We start from the raw sequence: 20,661 nt of genomic DNA on the forward strand, positions 1-20,661 counted from the left end.
ATCTGATATCTTCTGAAATTAATACCTCAGGCAGTAATAATGTGTAGGTGATGTGGAGGCAGTGTATTTTGAGCCATATGAGCCATAATTTATTCTGGGCCTCTGACTACAATAGATTAGAAGCACAAGTACTACAGCAAAGTATTACACTTCTGTTTTCTGGACTTCTGTTTTATCCAGCTGATTTTGTCTTAGCTGCACTGAGGGTCCTGAGCCAGGGTCACTGGCTGAGGAAAAAGTCTTCAGTAAGGATGAATACACTCTATGTTGAGAAGCGCAGAATGAATTATGGCTTTGGTGTTCACTGTTGTTAAGATAAAATGGGATAACAGTTGCCAAATAAAAGCAGCTTCCCTTTTGATCAACAGCATCCTCCCCTCTTGTTATTATTACTGTAAATTACAGTAAAGCCATTTCAAATAATTTCTTATTTGGCTCCATTGAGGAAACTGTTAGGATTGTCAGCAAATATATTATTTTGGCATCGGTCATTGTCCGCCTCTCTCACCATGTCCGTCTCTACCGGTCGGGCTCGTGTGCCTGATATGACCGCAGCTCGCCAGCATCTTGTTGAATCACATTTGCTGCTGGGCTGAGGGTAGCCGCGGCCCCCGAGGAAACCTGAATGTGATCATGCTCAATATAAGTTATTCCATGGCTTTGTGGGTAGCTTTATCAGTATCTTTGTGAAGCCTTCCTCCAGCAGACATTTATCTTATAGACTGGACAGCTGCTACAGTTTGACCTGTAGTCCAGCTATTAGTCCTAACTGCTGAACGCTCAAACTCAGATCTGAGATCAGTTCTGAAAGCCCACCTATAGTCAGTGTGTCTTCCTGTCTAACGGTCAACGTTCTTTCTCAAACAGAGAATGGGGGTGCTGCTTATATTCACATGTACTTTTTTCCCATGACAACCACATTGCTGTTAGCAGGATTGACATTATGAGCAGGGATTAGTGTTTGCATCCATTTTAGCGTGGACAAACAGCATTAATCATAGCAGGGACAGTGCTAGCAGTCACCCAAACAGCAGTACTTCTTGTGTATTGAGGAGCTGCAGAGTTTATTCATGGTCAAACTGTCACAGGTACTGTACGTTTACTGTCACTAGACAACTTCTCTGCTAAACTTTCCTCTCTGCTCCGATTACTAACACCGGTCTGCTCTGAACACATCCACCAGAGCTATCACTCCTTCGCTGGCTTGACAAATCACACACTACACACTGCCCTGTTTCTTAAAGGAGCTTTGATTCTTATATAACCCCAATTGGAAGTTGACATATGACTCCAAGATTCTACTATAGTCATATGTCATTATTCCACATTGGCAAGAGCTTAGATTTTGTAACTTTAAGCACAAATTAAGCTATTTGGCAAAACAGTATTACAAAATTACCAAAATACACTGGAGAGCAACTTAAACCTTGCTGCTCTATCAAGTCTGGTAACCCTTCCCGCTGCTTGAAGGCTTGAGTGGAAACATCTAAGCCTATACCTCAATCGAGCTCTTCTCATTTTAGAATGACTTTACTATGTGATCACAAAGGTACTGAAAGATTTCATATCTGTCTGTCTCTTCACTCTAAGCCAGAGAATTTGCTCCTAGCCAGCAAGTTGAAGGGGGCAGCAGTTAAACTGGCAGATTTTGGACTGGCCATTGAAGTGCAGGGAGACCAGCAAGCATGGTTTGGTAAGTATACGCAACTTTCTATGCAGAGGCCTGCAGGGATGATGTATTTTTGTAGTCTAACCCTGAAGTTAGCGTCACCCCAGCTCTCTTGACAAAAGCCTGGGATGGGATTTTTCAGTTGAATTTTGGATTATTTCAGAAAATTATCTCAAAAATTCTTGATACTAAGACATTTTGTTTAGCAAGATAATCTTCATGAATGTATGCCATTGTTTTTTTTCTGCCCTATATCCTCTCCATTTTGCCAGTGCTCAAATCTAAAATCAAAATTCAAAATCAAATCTCTAGATGTTCAATTCTCTCTGATATAACAGTGTAATATTTTTGCACTTATTCTTAGTGAAGGTCTTGATGAACTGACTGAAGAAAACCCAATAAAATTCTACTGTGCCATTTTATCATCAAAGCCTGATCTACCTATCTAAAGGGACTAGGTGTGCCACTGCTTGCGGCTCTTACATCAAGTCAGGATTGAATATATTCCAGGCCTATTTATTCCCCCCAGTTCCCTTTTAGGACAGAGAAATAATTGCTCTATTCCCCCAGCTCCGGCCTCTATCTGGATCCAGTTCACTTTGTGCTCTGACTTTACTATTAGTCGTACTACGTCTCATTGCCTGGAGGTTCTGCTCATACTTTGAGGCTTTTCTAAAAGTAGGCTGCATGTCACTGGTCACGAGCCAAACTACATACCCACAAAGGATGTTTTCCTTGGACCTTGTTAGTCTCGCCTCATAAAGCTAATGGGACCACTGATCCTTAGCAACTGTGAGATGTTTTGCTTTAGGAAGAGGGTCCTAACAAGCTTTTGATAAACTTCCACATACAGAAGGTTGTGAATTTAGTGTCTAAATGTGTGGCATGGTCAAAAAGTTTAATAGAATATAACAGTTGTTCTGTTTATTGTGTTCCTGTGTGCGTGTGCTATAGGTTTTGCTGGGACACCAGGGTACCTGTCCCCGGAGGTGCTGAGGAAAGATCCCTATGGCAAGCCAGTGGACATGTGGGCCTGTGGTAAGACTCTGGGCTGACATAGCACATTTGTCTAATTGAGGGAAGTGCCTCGGGGCAGCTGCTTATCAGTAGTTGCACACAGATGTCATGCCCTGAAACAACCAATGGCAGGACTTACTTTGTGCCACTACATAAAAAGAACACTGGTTTGTTTGTATGTTGTTTTCTTGGCCCCTGATCCTAAATAACTGCTCATGATGAATGCGATTTAGATCTTTTTTCCCCTGCCAATACGGTTGCTAGGTTTACCATTACAATTGTGACCGAAAAGTAAAACTAATAAACAGATTCTATTGTTAACCTTTATTCAGTGAGGGTTCACTGAGAGCTATGCACTTTTCTTTCTTTCTTTATTTTAATCACCGCCCTGATCTCATTAACACAGGTATACATTCACACCTGGAAGCTGCTCACTATAACCATAGTCTCATCTGCTGGTCACTGTGCAGTTCCACTGACGTGGTTAGGTTTAAGGGCCTTGCTCAAAGATACCTCAGTGGTGGTAATACAGGCTACCAAGACATCTGTGACTATTCTGAAGGAGTTAAAAGCTTCAGCACCTGAGCTGAGAGAGACTCGGCATACAACAACTGTTAGCAGGGTACTTCACCAGTCAGAAGTGACAAAGAGAAAGCCACTGTTGGAAGAAGACCTTTTAATCTTAAGTATAGTTCATGTGGCATGAACATCAGGCATGTGGTAGACATGAGAGAGAGAAAAATGGAGCCTTTTGGCCATCAGACTATAGATGCCATGTTTGGCAGACACCAAACAACGCACACGCCACAATCACACCATCCCCACCATGAAGCATGGTGGTGGTAGCATCATACTGTGGGGATGATTCTCGGCATAAGTCCCTGGAAGGCTTACAATGGTAGAGGGTAAAATGAATTGCGGTGTGAACATTTCTCGATTACAAGATTTGTATATGTTATATGTTTCTGTATTGATAAGGTGCAGCTTTTAATGTAGACTGCAGTGGTCTGATTATTAGAAGGACTTTCTGAATAAAAGGGGAATTTAAATGAGCAGTAATATAGATCATTGAGGATGCCATACACTGAGATGCACCGAGAATCATTTTCTAATCGGAATCGTTGACAGCTGAATCATAATGGAATCGAATCATGAAGCGAGTGAAGATTCACACATCTAATTTGTAGGTTTATACAAGCCAGCATGGAACGTTAAAGACACCTTTTGTCAAACCACAACACCTGGCTGCAAATGATCATTTTTGTTTAATGTTGATAGTATTACTGTATGTACCGCCTCTAATCTCTTGAATTAATCATCACCCCCATTCATTCCACATCCCTCTGATGGGCTGGCCACCTAGGCCCGAGTTGTCAAACAGACTCACATGCTCCTTTCCAAACACCTGTGCTGACTCACTGAGTCCACAGAAACAATAGGCGGTGTTGTTTCTGTGGTTGGACTGTCTCGTGGCCAGATATAGGGCTTTGCATCTTTTCCTGGCATCTGGCCAGCCTACAATAACAAACACAAACATGTAGGTGTGTGTCTGTTACCGCACGCTTCTATATTTAGACCTCATGTGTATGCACCATGTATCTACAGTTCTTCAACGCTCACCTTATTCACTGGACTTAGAGTGTCAGATTCAAAATTCAGTTATGGGTCACAATGTGGGAGTTTTGTCATGATTAAACTTGTCATGTGTATGTGTGTGTGTGTGTGTGTAGGTGTGATCCTCTACATTCTCCTGGTGGGATATCCTCCATTCTGGGATGAGGACCAGCACAGACTCTACCAGCAGATTAAAGCCGGGGCTTATGATGTGGGTAATCTTTTGTGACACACAAACACTCTCGTGTTAATTGAGTAAACAACTACAGAAATTGGATAATCATAAGACAATACATATACTCCGCTAAGGCCCAACAGTCTCCTTTAATTCAGTCAAGCCTCATCTCATTTTCATAGTCTCCATATCAACCAGCCACGTAATAAGCCTGCTTTTTTTTTTTTTTTGTACAAATGCTCACATCGGGGTCGTACAAATGCTCACATCAAACATCGTAACAGCTAAAGTGTAGACAAACAACTTGCAGAGTTATTAAATATCAAAATATTCGTCAACATTCCAAACATCTACAATCAGATTTTAAATTCTAACTCTATTCTCCTATCATTAGGACTTTTCTCAGACTCTGTTGTAGTTTTATATCAGATTTTAGCAAACAGATGCATATTTTCCAGCTAAAAGAACCTTAATGCTGTTCCCTTTCCCAAATAAAAGGAGATTTACCCTTACTTGTCTGGGGTTTTCAATATCTCTGCGCAAACTGTACCACAGCAGATGACTCTGTAAACAGTGTTCACTGTCTGTTCTCCACTGCACAACCAGCCAGTGGGAGAAGGGGAAGGAAGTGGAGATGGATGGAATGTTGTCTGATTCAGTCACTGTTCAGTCGAAAGGTCTGCTCATGCACAGGCGTTGTCCACTCTAAAAAAAATTGGCTGTTGGAATGTGATGGCAAGAGGGTGGGTGTGCAATTCATTTATGTATTTTTCTGCTTTAAATGAAAATGATATTGCAACTAGGGCTGCGCGATATTGGAAAAAACTGACATTGCGATTTTTATTTAACCCTGCGATTAGATGAGATGAGTTCATTTGCATCGCAGGCCCTGCATTGTGACTACTGCGCACACGTACATCGTGGTGACATTGCTCAAACAATATATTGTGCAGCTCTAATTGCAGCCCAGCAACTAATTTTCAATGCAAAAAATAAGCATGTCAGTTTAAATGCGCTTTCAATAGATGTGTAATTACAGCCCCAGCGGGATGGGGATGTGATTTATAGTCATGAACACTTGTTCGAACAATGTTCAACATCAGTGCAAGTACAAGACTTTTACTTGTAGTCCTGCCAAAAAAACATTTTCTTTTGATACCTTGCAGGTAGTCAGTGATGTTTTTGGCAACTGGTACTGCTGTGGGGCAATATTGTAATGAGTGGGTCCCCTTTTTGCTTGTTTCTCATGTAGACAATGGGATTTAGATCACCAGAGCTCCCAGGTGACATACACGTTACTGCCAATATTTTTGCACAGTTCCACTATAGATTGTGCCTGTAAAGCGGCAAGAAAAGTAACAAGACGGCAACAAAAGACAGCGAAGAGAGTGTCCGTCCACCTCGTTATTTCAGCTTCTTTCCTCACTGTTGATGAGTAGCATTACCTGTAGCATCCTATCAGTGGGCTGACGATCACGGGCCTCTGGATCCGAACCATGTGGCACTATAAATAGGCGACACTCTGAATCTCTAATGAAAAGAAACAAGTAAAACCAGAGAGAAAGAAAGGAAGATGGAAAGAAGGGTGGTTAGAGGAACAGTTAGTTGGCTTCTCCTCCTCTCACTTGGTGTTAGCCAGTGATATGGTTGTGCAGAACCTGCCATCAATCGTGAGATTGCGTTGGTGGTCTACTTGCGTTACATTTTCTGTCAACTACTGTCAGGGTCTCTGAGGCATGCAAAAAGGTCTATTATTGTAGGTTAGGTGGGATGGTGTTAATGCATACCAGTGGGGTGAGTTCATAGAGAAGGTCAGCCTATGCTGGTAAACTGGGATGACATGTCATTGTCAAGAAACTGTTGGATACATCCACAGTCAGCAAGTGTTGTGGCTGAGTGAGTGTTCAGCTCAAGAAAAGTTAAAAAAGTAATTTTGGCCCTCTCCTGCCATCTGTGAACGGCTCACACTAGAGCAGAATCTGATGTGACCTCAGGAGTTTGTTCATCCAGATCAGAGGCAGTCTTCCCCCAGAACTCTGTCCTCCAGAACTGGCTAGCTCTGAGCTGCTGAGAAAATGAATTTTGTTTTGATTTGCTGTAGATAGGACATTATAAATGGTTTCTGTGATGTAATTCCTGGAACAGTTCCCTTCTCCTGAGTGGGATACAGTGACTCCAGAGGCTAAAGACCTGATCAACAAGATGCTGACCATCAATCCTGCCAAGAGAGTTACCGCCACAGATGCGCTCAAACACCCCTGGATCTGTGTAGGTGTCACACACACACACAAATAGTTTGATGTCGCCTCTTAGAGTTGTCACTAAATGTAATTATGCAGTCATTATTGTGACAAAAAACAAAGTGAAGACATCCTACATCATCACATACTGTCTCTGTGTTCACAGCAACGCTCCACTGTGGCATCCATGATGCACAGACAGGAGACTGTGGAGTGCCTGAAGAAATTTAACGCGAGAAGGAAACTCAAGGTGAGTGACTATAAAGGATTGGGCAAGTCGTTTTAGAAGACCTGTTGTTACTGCTTCCAACTGTGATGATGACGTGAAAAGATCTCATCTTTCTTGAAAATACTGCTCCACTTGCTCCACTTTTAAATCAGCTAAATCCAGTTATAGTACCCAAGATATCCAATCATTAACATTTCATTCTTTGTAAACATCAGAGTCCGTCCCTCTAACTGTTGTTTTCACTCTCCCTAGGGTGCTATCCTGACTACTATGCTTGCTACTCGCAACTTCTCAGGTAGGACTGAACCAGAAATAATGAGGACTGGCAGCTAATGCTTCTGTTCCCGCGTGAAATATTGGTTCTTATAGACAGAACCTGCATTACTGATGGCAGTTGTTTTCTCAATGCTCCCTTAACTCTGTCTTGATTATGTATTTAGGCATTGAGTGCGCTGATGGTCTCTTCAGTGCTGCTGTTTTTTTTTTCAGTTTTGCTGGCCTTTAGCACCCAATATGCTCTATCTTGTCCTCCTATTTCAGTTGCTATCAACAGAGACTGAATGACCATACAGATCGATGCAGTCCCTTCTCCAGGTCCCTTTTAAAGGGCAAAACACTCAACTGAGTCAAATATGGATTGTTTTTCTTCATGACAAATGACAGTCAAGCTAGCATTTGTTTAACTCAAGTTAATTTTAGTTTTGTTATGTCAGGACGGTCAGTTGACAGTGTTCAGTCAAAGTGTGATCATGCCCTCAGTGTTTGCTTTTGTTTTTCTTCCTTTCCCCTCCTGTGTGGTAAACTGATGTGAAAGGTAAGAGTCCTATGTGTAGCCGCCATTTCGTCAGTGTCAAACCACACTACCAGGTTTTGTACTGAAGCATGTCTACTAAAAGCACCGGCATAGGGCTTTCAGCTGATAAAGTGCATCCACTGGTGGCCATATCGGAGGAAATTCATAATTCAAAATCCCAGTAGTTCAGCAGTCTAAACTACTTATGGGACATGCAGAAAAAAAAATTCTCAAAAGACTTTCCTCGAATATGGCTTCTTAAAGATACTCGCTGTCACTGTAAAGCCTCTATCACTTACTAAACATGCTCATGTAAATTGTTGGAAAAAAAAAAAAAAATCACTCCTCACTGCTATAAAGGATTCCCGAAACCCCGAAACCACCCTGCTTCTCTCCCTGCCACTACCAATCAAGTGTTCGTGTCTCACACTGTCCTTGCATGTTAACTGAAAAGCAGGTTGTTTTCATTGTCCACCAGAACCCGAAGAAACAGTCAACACAGACATGATTTTGGCTAACAGTTTCTTAAAAAAAAAAGTCTTGATTTAAAAAAAGTTTTAAAAAAGTAGGCAGAGAAAGGGAAAGAGAAACCATGGAGCTAATTTCTGAACAGTGACTGCCCATGCTGCCGACAGTGTCTCATATAGTCTTGTCAGATGGATCTAATCGCATGTTCCAGGCTAATGATTCACACAATTTTAATTCATCTCCTGACTTAATTTGCATTTTCTCTTCCAATTCTAGCAGGGCTCAATAGTAATTGTCCAGCCTTGAATAGACACTGTGCATGTGCGTGTGTGCGTACATATAATTTCCAGCTGCCTACTAATTTCCCTGCATTGTCATCTTTTTCCCAACAGCAGCCAAGAGCCTGCTGAACAAAAAACCAGATGGTGTCAAAGTAAGTTCAGCCACCCTCACGCTCTTCACACTTTTGATTTCAAGTAATGTACAGAAAGCTAACATGTCCTTCACCATTGTTAGATATACTGTGGTGCTGGCATATCGCACCGCACCTCAGCAGCTTTCCGCTCTTCCGTCTACGTGTTGTTCTTCAGATACCGAAGCATTGTCGACAATGTGTTGCTTAAAATAGCAGTTCAAGTTTAGTCATCCCCAAGTGACAGAGATTTCACAATAATTACCCGACTCTGCGCTGTCAGTCTGTCTTAGAAAAGGAGGGGCATCTGTTGTATGAGCCCTGGGAACTGTTGGAAAGTAATAACTGCTGATTAAATTATGATTCAAGAGCACGAGATGGGCTTCAGCGCTCCATCATTCTCCAGGAAAGTGTACCTGTGTGTGCACGCAATTTAACTTGTTTCTGACCTAGATTATATCCCTACCCCTATTCCACAGCAGCCAGAATGTTCATGCATTTTTATACAGATAATTAGCCACATCTGCACACAGCTTGTTGCCCAGCAGCATTATGTTAATGAGATGGAATGGCCAGAGCCTGACCGCACAATTGGTTCAACTTAACTGACTGGTTATACTGCTCATGATGCGCTTTGTATCAAACACATCATTTGGTCAGGTAAACCATGTTAAAAAATCTGATTTTCCTTGGAATTGGTCTTCAAAGGAGTCCTTCACCCAATTCAAAAAATATCTGATTTCCTCAGTTGATTTGATTCAGTATGAATTTAGTTTAAATATAATACCAATTTTTCCTGCATTGAAAGAAATTCCTAATGCTGTAAATAGTGTAAGGAACCCCTTTTGACTTGGTGCATTATTAAAAATATTGTGTACATTCTGAATAAAATGAAGTGGTTTAGAGATTTGTGACTAATTTGTGCCTATAGAGAAATGAAGGCGATATTATTATGATTTTAGCATTTAATTATCAAACATGCCATAGTGAAATAACAATAAAGTTATGGCAGATGGAGGCTGTTGAATTTCAACAAAGGAAAATAGGGGGTAAAAACTGAAACTTCTTTGTATGCATTTCTGAGTTTACCAGGTTCATTTGAATGCAACATGAGGTCCCTATCATCACCCACACACTTTGCTGCACAAAACGTTGTTGATTTCGGAGTTTATAAGGTGCACCATGAATTCCATGTGGTGTGCATATTAATCTCTAACACAGAAAGCACAAGACAGCAGCAAAACAAAAAAAAAAAGACCTGCAGGAAATGTATTAATCATGATTGTTTCGGCATGAACACTTATCTGCCTGTGAGGTGGATCATTTTTAGAGATGTAACTGCAAATCTACTCACAGTTGGCGCTTGCCGTTATTAATTTCAGAGTTGTTATTGTGGGGGGGATCACAGTTCTGCATCATATTAACAAAATAGAAAATATATGCAAGAGAGTCTACAATAAATCTTCCAAATCATCCAAATCGAGTACATTTGAGTACATTTCGCAACCAAGTGGACCTCTGAGTTTATGTTTGCAGGATTTCCTGATGTGCCACAGGCTTTGGGTTTTCGATGGAGGCCTCTTTATTGTTAGGACCATGTAATGAGATCCCAACATAGTACTAATAACACTTCTGTGAGTTAATCTGTATCACCTGTTTTTTTTTCCTACATTAGCCTGTACTGCAAACTGGTCACCAGACTGGTCATTGCACCAGATATGTTCTATAAACCTTGTGTGTCGAGTCGGGCACAAGTTCATTCTCTCTCTCTCTTGCTGTGTTTTGGCTGCTAAACACAGAAGAGGAAGACAGATGTTACAGAAAACTTGAGGGTAGGCCTGATCTTGCTGCTGCTCATTAGCCTGACTGAGTCCTGACTGAGTCCTGCAGTGGGTAGTTAGCCATAGAAAACCCCTTGCATTTAAATTCCACTACAGTGCTGCAGTGTGCTGCTTTTAGACTCGGAATGCATTGCATGACTTAACAAACAGGGAAGCCTCTGTTCAGCATTATAACACTAAGCTATTTTATTCATATATTTATTGAAATAAGTCCAAAATTTCACAGTGGCACTTTAAATAAACAGCTCCTGTATCTTTCACAGAGCCCCTTATTGGTTTTGAAGATGAATATATTTGTGTATTGATGCTTGAGATGTACCAATGTTTCCCTCATTACAGTAGGTTATTAGAATTAACCAGTGTAGGAGGCCACTTCAGACCATGACTCAGAATCCCAGAAGTCACAGTTTGCAAGGACATGCGTGTAAAAATGACCAACCGCACATAAACAGGAAAATCAATTGTCATTACATATTGTGTCAGAAGAGTCATGTTGTGTGTCCCCAGCATATGTAAACCTTCGAGACCTATTCCTTGCACCTTTTAGAGTCAGAGGATCAATAGCACTGTAGTTGTCATTTAATAGTGATGCAGGTCAACTGTAACTATAGCGTGAGACTCAGACCCATGATGCATTCTTGTCCTATCTGACTGTTAACAGGCCCAACATGTTATGAAGACACTGATTCATTTCCTTTTTCCTGCTTTGTTGAGTCTGTTTCCTTACATGTCTTTGTCAATGATTTGTTTCAAAGCTTAAATGTTAGGAGTTGTATCCTGTGAAGCTGGTTGTCACACGATGTTTACATGGAACAGAGAGTTAACTGATTATTCATATTCCTGTGGACATGATTCTGTAATTTCCAAGATTTCCTGATCATCCGCTTTCTGTACACAGTTATCATGTTCCAGGTTTTGGAAGTCAGTATGTTCCCCACTAAATAAATAAAACCAATGTAAATGCATCTTAGTTGGTGAAGTAAGAAAGTATCAGTATCATGTAATTTCTTCAGACTTTTACAGTGCACCCTGACTCACTCTGCTGTTAACAAAAGTTTGAACTTAGGCGTTTAACATCTTTTTTGAGAGAGTTGAAAGTAACAAAGGACCCGGAAGTCTCCACAGCTTACTGGCATGCAAAATGGCTTGAAAAACTGGCTTGTAGTACTATGTTTACTTCCCAGAGACCCATATTTTGCATCTTTAAGATACACTTTAGATCAATCCTCACATACAAATAATGATGAAACAAAGGAAATCAGTAAGAATGAACTCAATTATGACATTTAACATAGCGTAATTCAATTGGAATATTAAGTATGAAAGTATTCATAATTCTATTTTACCATCTCAAGGAAGAGCATTAATGAGTGAGCAACAATATTAATCAACTGTCATTAGCTCTCTTAGCTCTTAGCCATGCTAACAACACAGTTCTGGGGATGGCAATCTGTCCACCAGTTGCTGTCTGAAAGCACCTCAGGTGCTAAACATCCACAGCCAAACACTGCTTAGGATCATCACTGTGAGCTTATTGGCATGCTGACATACTGATTTCAGCATCTAGCTTAAATCACCACTGTACCTATGTACAGCCACGCAGAGCAGCTAGTGTTGCTGTAGAATCAACTTTTTGTCGTGATTCTTTGTGCTATAATACTACAGACCCATTATATTGAATAAGATCTGTCATGTAAAGTTGTGTCCAAAAATAGGACTTTGTGTTAAACAGGATAATCTCCATTAAGCATCAATGTCTTGCAGAGTACTGTGTCATCTCAGGTGTCTTATGCAGGAATCATAGACAATTAAGTTTCTTGAATCTTGACTCTTAAGCCTATTGTATAGTGACAGAAGATAACCCTCAGTGAAGGCTCAACAACATGAAAAAACATTCATACCCATGAAACATGAAATCACTCAACAGTTCCAGTAATCGATAAAAAGCACGTGCAAAGCTACATTAAAAGAGCAGTGTCTATTTTGCCTCATTGCCTTATCAGTATCAGGATATGGCAACCAGAAAATGGAATACCATTTACTGTGATAAGTGGAGAAGGCAGCGCTCATGCATCAAGTAGACAAGTCAGTTCAATTTTACCTAATTTGTCATTCTTCTGTAAAGTAATTGGATCATTTGTTTTCCTTTTCACTGTCTCTTAACATCCATTTGCTCCGTGCTCTGTTTTACTTACCCTTCTCTTGATGAACTTTGGTCATTTTTTTGATACTGTTCGGGTGTTCATTTACAGGGCTTTATCTGCGTACCCCTTATTCTGTGATGCATGGGTCACACATGTTTTATGTACACACTAATGGACTGACTCACTGACAGCAACTCTTGGGGACAGTGCGTCACTTTTCCTTCCACAGCAGCTGCTTGAGGAGCGATTGTCTGAACACTAAGCCTTGTCACTTCTGCCCTGCTTGTCTGTCTACCTGTCTGTCAACTCTGCCCCTCCAGATCAACAACAAGGCCAATGTGGTCACCAGCCCCAAAGAGCCTGTACCCACTCCTTCTCTGGTACAATGTCTGCCTGCCTTGCTGCCTGCATGTTTGCACGCGTGCCTATACTTTTGGTGGCGCCTGTCCTGATTATGCATGTTGTTGAATGGCTTTTGTCATGTTGTCGTTGGTGACTGTTCTCCTCCATAAAGCTTACAGAAAGAACAACAGATGCCTTTAGTAGCTGTGTAACACTAGCTCGACTGCTTTATTGCATTGCCAGGTTGCTGTACATGGGCTACATTTTCCGTTGTTGTTGATGATGGCTGCAATGGCAACACTGGGGCCATTGCATGTCACTGGGGCTAATATACTGTTGCAACAGTATACGTATTGTGTTTTCAACCAGACAGGCCATGATACTGGTTTGCTGTTGAGTCGATTTTAATTGTGTTATAGGCATAGTGCATGAGACTTAGTGGGGATTTAGTGGCCTTAATGGAATATGATATTCATAAATATGCCATTAGATTAATATACCTTAAAACTAAGAGTAATGTTTTCTTTACCCACAAAATCTACAGAGGGTGCTGGTACTTTTCAATGGAGTAAACTAAACACAAGTTCTACAGAGGGCCTTTCACATTTCCTTTTTTGCATGTTTAGTATCTAAAGTAGGATAGGGTGATCAATCTCATAAAGTATGGAACTAGAATCTGAGCATAGTTAGCCTAGCTATCACGTGAGAAAAACTTAAAAAGAAACCGCTAACCTGGCTGGTGTTGTTTTATTGATAACAAATTTTCACTACACATCAACATAAAACTTGCAGCATTCAGAAAACTACAACAATCTCTTGGAAACACTAGCCATACACTATGGTGACGAGTTAGCGCGTCACTAAATTTTCATCTTTTCTTCCTTTTCATGATGGGTTGCAACCAGCATCGATGTGCATTGCTGCCACCAATGATGATGAGTGATAATGGAAAGAAACTCAAATTAATTTAGAGGTGCTGGAATGTTTACACAGTAATAACAGACATTTTAGTACCGTGATACCAGTTTTTGATTTTTAAGTATAGGCTATTGGATCTCTTTAATACCTGTATATCAGAACACCCCTAGGTTGAACTATTCATACATGCGCACTACAGCTCTAAATTAATTAACAAGATTTATCAGACTTTGTTTAATCAGTACGCAGTCAGAAATGTAGAAATGATTATTGATGGTTTTAAAGGGAGTTACATGTTGGAACTATATGTCATCAATCCACAAATTGTAATTTTCAAATTTCAGTTTGTTTACAGATTAACCCAGATCCATGTTAGCTAGTCAACTTTAAAGTTGTTGATATATTTTTATTTTGTAAAACTTTGAACGGAGCCAGACCGGCTTGCCTCCCTCTTTTTCCAGTCTTTATGCTAAGTTAGGCTAACCACAACCAGACTCCAAACCTGTAAACTTACAGCGTGAGACTGAGACGAATCTTTTCATCTCACTCAAATCTGAATATTTTTTAAAAATGTTGAACTATTCCTTTGACTCTAAGTGGATTTCCTTTTTAACTTTTTGTCAGGCACAATGTTTTCTGACCCAGTTCAAAAAAATGTTTTTGCTGATAATTCAACTAGGAGGGTTCCATTACCATCTACTCTTTTTTTTTTTTTTTTTAAATGTGTTCCCTGTCACTTCTTTATTGAAGAATGGTCGTGGGCACACCTGCACAAGTCCAGCTCTGGAAAAGGAAGGATTATCCTTAGGTAGAGTAGAGACTATGATACTTCTGTCAGACGGCAAAATTATCACTGTGACAGACTTCACCTACAGACAGCCCGGCCTTGCCCTAGAGGGGTTTCAGTCAGTCATACAGGATACAGTGATACAGCACCAGTATACAGCAATAGCATGTTCTTTTGAGTGGGCAATCCATCTTGACAATTTAATTGTGCTGCCTCTTTTCATTATATATAGTTTTGATGATTTCTTTAATGTCTTTTGACTGATACAGGTAAATGTTTTTGTTATCTGTAAAGCAGTGTGTGACTGGTCCAGTGCCTGCCTTTGATGTTTGATGTGATTAACAGCTGTTTTCAGGGAAAGGGAAACAGAAGTTTGTTAACTGGCATATTCCATGATGTTTGTGTTTAAGGTAATCTTGTTGGGTAAAACCTGATCATCTGTGCTGAGGGAATTGTCAAAACTTCCATCGTCCAACTGTCTCTAACAGTAGTATGCTGTGGTGATTCTGTTGTTTTTTTTTTACGGCTTTACCTGCTTTCCCCCAAATACCAATCATGTTAATCTCCCCCACTTCCTTCCTAACTTTTATAGTCATTTTTTTATTTCCTTTCCTGCAAAATACTTTTCCGTGAAACGTTCTTCCTCACTCACTTTGGTTCTTCACCAACCTGTCTTCCTACTGTTGGTCCTCTCAAATCAGGAGCCTCAAACCACTGTTATCCACAACCCAGCTGATGGAAACAAGGTATACCGCTGAGCAGATGCTAGTGGTTAGGCTGTAGTTTGTCACTACTGATGTTTTGCGCCATTTAATGCCTTAATGTTGCTTCTGATGATGAGATCTGTGTGCCCATTGGATGTTATTGATCCTTGTCATATATTGATAAAAGAAGGGACTGTGGATGTTGTAAAATACTGCATGCTGTTATCAGCTGTTGCATGTAAATCTTAAACTTAATGCCGCTCATCCATGTGTACAATTTTGTGTATAACTTACCATTTTGGATACATATGTTATCATGAGCAAAAAAAAACCTCGAGTTTCGTGTCATCTTACATACACATGTTAAAACCTTTGAGAACCGCGTACGACAATTGTCATTGTAACATCACAGTCAGTTTTACAGTTGTGTGACAAAGGGATTATGCATGCCGTTGGAACAAATTGAAAGACCATGCATTACCATGGATACCAAACCTGTTCCAAGCAAAATCCTTCACAGAATAGTCTGGAGTCCGTTTACTGTGTCGATATCACGTGTGGATCTACATGATCATGTTTCAGTTCATCAGTTGACAGTTTTAGAACATGTGCATGCTTGTATCTTTTGCTTTGTGTAGTGACATGATGTTGTTGTAGCTCATAGTGTAGCGTATGTGTGGGGTTTTGTGCATAATAAGGGAGTTGAAGAGAGCTGTTTGCTTAATTTACATGTACCAATGCAATATTCTGCTTTTTTGTGTTTAAATGTGATATTTGTTCATTCATAATTAATGGTTGCTTTGTTTTGAAAGTAATGTTTCATGAAACATGATGCACTCCTTCCGAAGGGATGAAAAGGAATAAGTGGCGGAATAAGTGGCTAGTCTAGCAATTGGACTGTTCTTTGACAAACTGTGGGATTAGCCACACTTGTTAAAGGAAAAGTTCAGCCAAAAATTAAAATGTAGTTATTATCTACCCCATGGTGATGAAAAGTCCACTGAAGTTTCATAGTCCACAAAACATTTCTGGAGCTTCACAGCAGAACAGTATTGCAGCAGCCTCCTTAACAAATGAATTAGCTGTGGACATTTGACATTTCAATGTAAAATACATACTATATGAGTGTTCCAAAAAAAAGATATGTCAAAGGTCCATCCCAAGTAAGGATATAATGTGTGCTATGATGAAATTAGCTGTTGTGAACAAACAGTGTGCTGATCTCAGCTGAACTCAAATTTCTGTGCTTGGTTTCACTGCACTTTCATGTCAGGCTTGTTATACTCATGTATCTTTTTATTTGTCATTTCACAGGAGTCCAGTGAGAGTGCCAACACTACCATTGAGGATGAGGATGTGAGAGGTAGGAAGGTTCAGGCTCAACGTATACAAACAACCTGTCTGTTAGCAAAGGCAACTCCCACACACCTCATTAAAAGGCTTTTCCTCAGAATGTTAAAAACAAGTGCTGCCTTTAATGTTTTGACATCTTTGGCTCACGTTATTTTTAGGTCAGGGCGGACCATGTTTTTTAACCATGTCTGATAACATCCTGTTACTGGCTGTGTCTATTGCATGAGTGTGTTGCATGTTGCGTTATTTAATGTCCTTCCTTGTCAACATGTTGCTTCATTTTGCATCTCATGGCTTCTCCAGTACTATTTACTTTTACCACCTCCAGTTGTAGGATTTAGCGGGATCTATTGGCAGAAATGAAATACAATTTTCATAATCATGTTTTCATCATCTAAAAAATAGATTCTGTGTTTTTCTTTTTTTTTAGAATTAGTTCTTTACGTCTACAGTCTCTCAATGTATTGAGAGAATACTGTGTGTGCGTCTATTCATATTAACATTTGTGCAGAAAATGTTGTAGTATACAAATTCATTTCTGCTCCGGTTTGATGGCAAGACAGTCTTGTGCTGTATTCCAGCGTCCAATGCAATGCAGTGTAATCTCAACCAAGGCACAATAATGGCCACAAAATAGAAATATTCTGTTGACTGTGAGCAGACAGACACCTTATACCCACAGTTCCAAGGATATAGTTTAACAGAGAGGCAAAAAGATGGTGAAAACTGTGGAAAAAAAGTGAAAACATTAATTCTGGTTTCTCTTTGGAGAGAGGAATTGATTTGCAATTGTATGCCTGTGTATTTTCTGATTGTCCACTACAGCAGTGACCTTTGATGGAATAGACCATCTGTCAAACAAATTAGATTTGAGTTCACATTTTGTCTCTCTCTCTCTCTCTCTCTCTCTCTCGCTCAAATATGTATAAACAAAACATTTACAAAAATATCTCAGATTTCTTCAAGTAATTTTAATTAATTAAAAATATATTATGTAACATAAGTGACTGCGTGAGTATTCACCACCTTTAAAGTAAATGACCTAATTCAACAGAGGTCCAGCCAAATGGTGCTAGTAGTTGCACAGTTAGTGAAATGGAGATTACCTGAGTGCAGTGAATGTGTCTCAAGTGATCGTAGTATAAACGAGTTAAAGCTTCAGCAGCCTGCATACAGCAACTGCTACCTGGGTTCTTCACCAGTCAAAGCTTTATGGGAAAGTAGCAAAAAAAGGGCCACTGTTGAAGAAAGCTCATTAAAATCACTCAAAGGCACACAACCTGATTCAGTCGCAAAGAGAACTCCAACATGGGAGAAGATTTAATTTCCAGCAAGACAATGACCTGAAGCATACAGCAAAAGCTCCACCGAAATGGTTTAAACGTAATTAGGTGAATGTTCTGGAGTGGGTGAGTCAAAGTCCAGACCTCAGTCTAACAGAGACATTATTTTTTCTGGACTTGAAAAGGTCTATTCACGCCTGATCCCTGTGCAGCCTGATGGGGCTTGAGCAGTTTTGCAAAGAACAATGGAGTAAAATTCCATTGTCCAGATGTGCAGGCCTGAATAGGATCTATCCACACAGACTCAGTGTTGTGATTGTAGTGCATCTACTAAATACAGAATTGAATTGAAGGGGGAGAATACTTATGCAATCCCTTATTTGACATTATATATTTTTAAATAATTACCATTTGTTTTGTTTTTTTGTATATTTTAAGTTTAGTGTATTCTTTTGCATATTGACCACAATTCCATTTATAAAAGCAACACAAGAGGAAAACAATAAAGGGAGCCAATACATTTTATAGACCACTGTATGTGCTTCTATACTTAAGAACATACACAGGTCCGTTAAGTTACATCAGCCCCCATTGTTATTCATGGCTGATCGGTTCGACCTTCCTAAATGCTTCAGTATTCAACTTATTCAGCGGAGCTTTGAAATTGCTTCACACTGCTCTACTTCTGATAGCGTTCAGAAGCATCTTAAGATGAGATTTCCCCTCATTATTTCCTTCTATTCTCTCCTGTGTTCTGTACTCCCAACTATTCTTTGACATTTGATTAGAATACAGCTCTTCTTCTCTCTTGCTTCCCAGGCGTTAATCAGAGCCTCAGCCTACAAAGAGGCTTAGAAATCTTTTTTGAAATCAGTAGAGTATATAACTAATGACATCTTTTGTCATTTTAGTGGTGGTCCCTTTGTGGCAAAGCTGTCTGTGGCAGGAAGTGGAATGATGAAAGAGCAACTAGTATTTCCTATTTAACTGTGACTCATGTGTGCCAATGTGAATGATGGATGGTTGATTCAGCGGACAAAGATAAAGAGGCCAGCATATCTTTTTTATTTATTTATTTATTCTGTTTGTGCTGAAAGATGATGACAGCGACATAGGTATTTTAATAGGAAGAAGCATGTCAAGGATCCATTAATGGGTTTTGCTGGATACTTGTAGGAAAACAAACTCCACAGAAAGATGAAAACCTAACACCAATCATTGTTTGAGATGTTAAAGCTAACATGTTAGCGAGCAGCTGTCTATTTAAACACTTCCAAGCCATTGCCGATGAATTGGGGTCGCATGCGTGTCCACCTGAGTAAGTCCAATATATACTCACTTTTTGGCTGTGGTCTGATCTCTTCTAACTCCTGAGAAAATAAATTAGTGTTTAGATGTTTGACTTTCCATGAGAGAAGTTTATGTTGTCTGCTGTTTAGAGCTGGGCAGGCAGTGTACCGAGGTTTTCTTTACTGGATACAGATGTCTGCTGCTGTTTGAATCAAGACAGGTGAGAGTGTTTTGGGGCTCTCAAAAGAAGCTGAAAAGAAATATCTTGTTGTGGTCAAAAGTTTACAGACACAATATGCAGAATATGTACACTGCCCGGCTTGAAGAAAAAAAAAAAGGCACAGTATTTTGTTGGACCGTGGTGTTGTTTTGATTAGCTGATGCAGTCACAGCATTTATTTCTGTCCAGAGTTGCATACATTTTTCACCAAGATCTTGCACTGATGGTGAGATGAGAGAGTCGGGACGCTGTGTGAAGTCTTCTCCAGCACATCCCAGAGATTCTCAGTGGGGTTCAGGTCTGGACTCTGTCGTGACCAATCCATATGTGAAAATGATGTCTCGTGCTCCCTGAACCACTCTTTCAGCCCGATGAAATGCGGCGTTGTCGTCTTGGAATATGCCTGTGCCATCAGGGAAGAAAACAATCCATTGGTTGAAAAACCTGGCCATTCACTGTATTCAGATAGTCAGCTGGCCTAATTTTTTGGGCACATAATGTTGTTGACCCTGACCAAGTGAAGCAACCCCAGATCATAGCACTGCGCTCACAGGCTTGATGGGTGCATCACTTCACCCGCCTCTCTTCTTAGCCTGATGGGCCGGTCATTCTTGTACAGGGTAAATCTGAAATCTGGAGTCAGACCACAGGAGACCACGCCTTTTTTTTTCCAATAAGCCTCTCTGATAAGGGTTCTCTTGAGGACACCGTTTACTGAACGCGTTGAATTGTTTTACTTTCACTATTAAACATAGCTGTGAGCTTTACTGTTGGAGTTTTAACGGTTTGATTTCACTAAACATTTAAGTGATCTCCAATCACAAATTTCTTCCTTGAAGAAGATGGTACACCACTATCCTTCCAGGTTTTAATAATGCTTTGGACAGTTATTAACCCAATTTTCAGTTGTTATCTTTGCTTGAGGCAGGTCAATAATTTGACCCTTCTGGAACAGTAGTACCGTGTTTTCCACAACCACAGGACAGGTTGTTTAAGAAGTGAGAAGTTACTCATTGCATCAGTTAGGGTTAAATGATGTGTTGCCAGCTGAAACATATTAATCATTGCGGGAATTATCCAATGGTAAGCCCTGTGCCTATCTGCATAGTTAAATACACATGGTGACTTTTTTTTTTGCTGGGCAGTGTATATCATGGCAGTT

The 20,661-nt window shown here is 40.1% G+C and overlaps 1 protein-coding gene across 17 annotated transcripts in view; it reads left to right on the forward strand.

The window, feature by feature from the left end:
• LOC119027066 (calcium/calmodulin-dependent protein kinase type II delta chain) overlaps nucleotides 1–20,661 on the forward strand; it is an 80,399-nt gene that overhangs the window by 49,862 nt on the left and 9,876 nt on the right. For 5 of the 17 annotated variants that reach the window (XM_037111878.1, XM_037111883.1, XM_037111877.1 and 2 more), the window contains 10 exons: nucleotides 1,591–1,693; nucleotides 2,624–2,707; nucleotides 4,417–4,511; nucleotides 6,621–6,743; nucleotides 6,882–6,965; nucleotides 7,197–7,239; nucleotides 8,598–8,638; nucleotides 12,923–12,982; nucleotides 15,351–15,395; nucleotides 16,668–16,716. In XM_037111878.1, coding sequence (XP_036967773.1) covers nucleotides 1,591–1,693; nucleotides 2,624–2,707; nucleotides 4,417–4,511; nucleotides 6,621–6,743; nucleotides 6,882–6,965; nucleotides 7,197–7,239; nucleotides 8,598–8,638; nucleotides 12,923–12,982; nucleotides 15,351–15,395; nucleotides 16,668–16,716 — 727 coding nt within the window. The remainder of the gene's footprint in view (nucleotides 1–1,590; nucleotides 1,694–2,623; nucleotides 2,708–4,416; nucleotides 4,512–6,620; nucleotides 6,744–6,881; nucleotides 6,966–7,196; nucleotides 7,240–8,597; nucleotides 8,639–12,922; nucleotides 12,983–15,350; nucleotides 15,396–16,667; nucleotides 16,717–20,661) is intronic. The other 12 variants (XM_037111881.1, XM_037111884.1, XM_037111879.1 and 9 more) reach the window with 3 other exon arrangements.

The sequence above is a fragment of the Acanthopagrus latus genome, chromosome 10 (genome assembly GCF_904848185.1).
Source record: "Acanthopagrus latus isolate v.2019 chromosome 10, fAcaLat1.1, whole genome shotgun sequence".
Taxonomy (NCBI): domain Eukaryota; kingdom Metazoa; phylum Chordata; class Actinopteri; order Spariformes; family Sparidae; genus Acanthopagrus; species Acanthopagrus latus.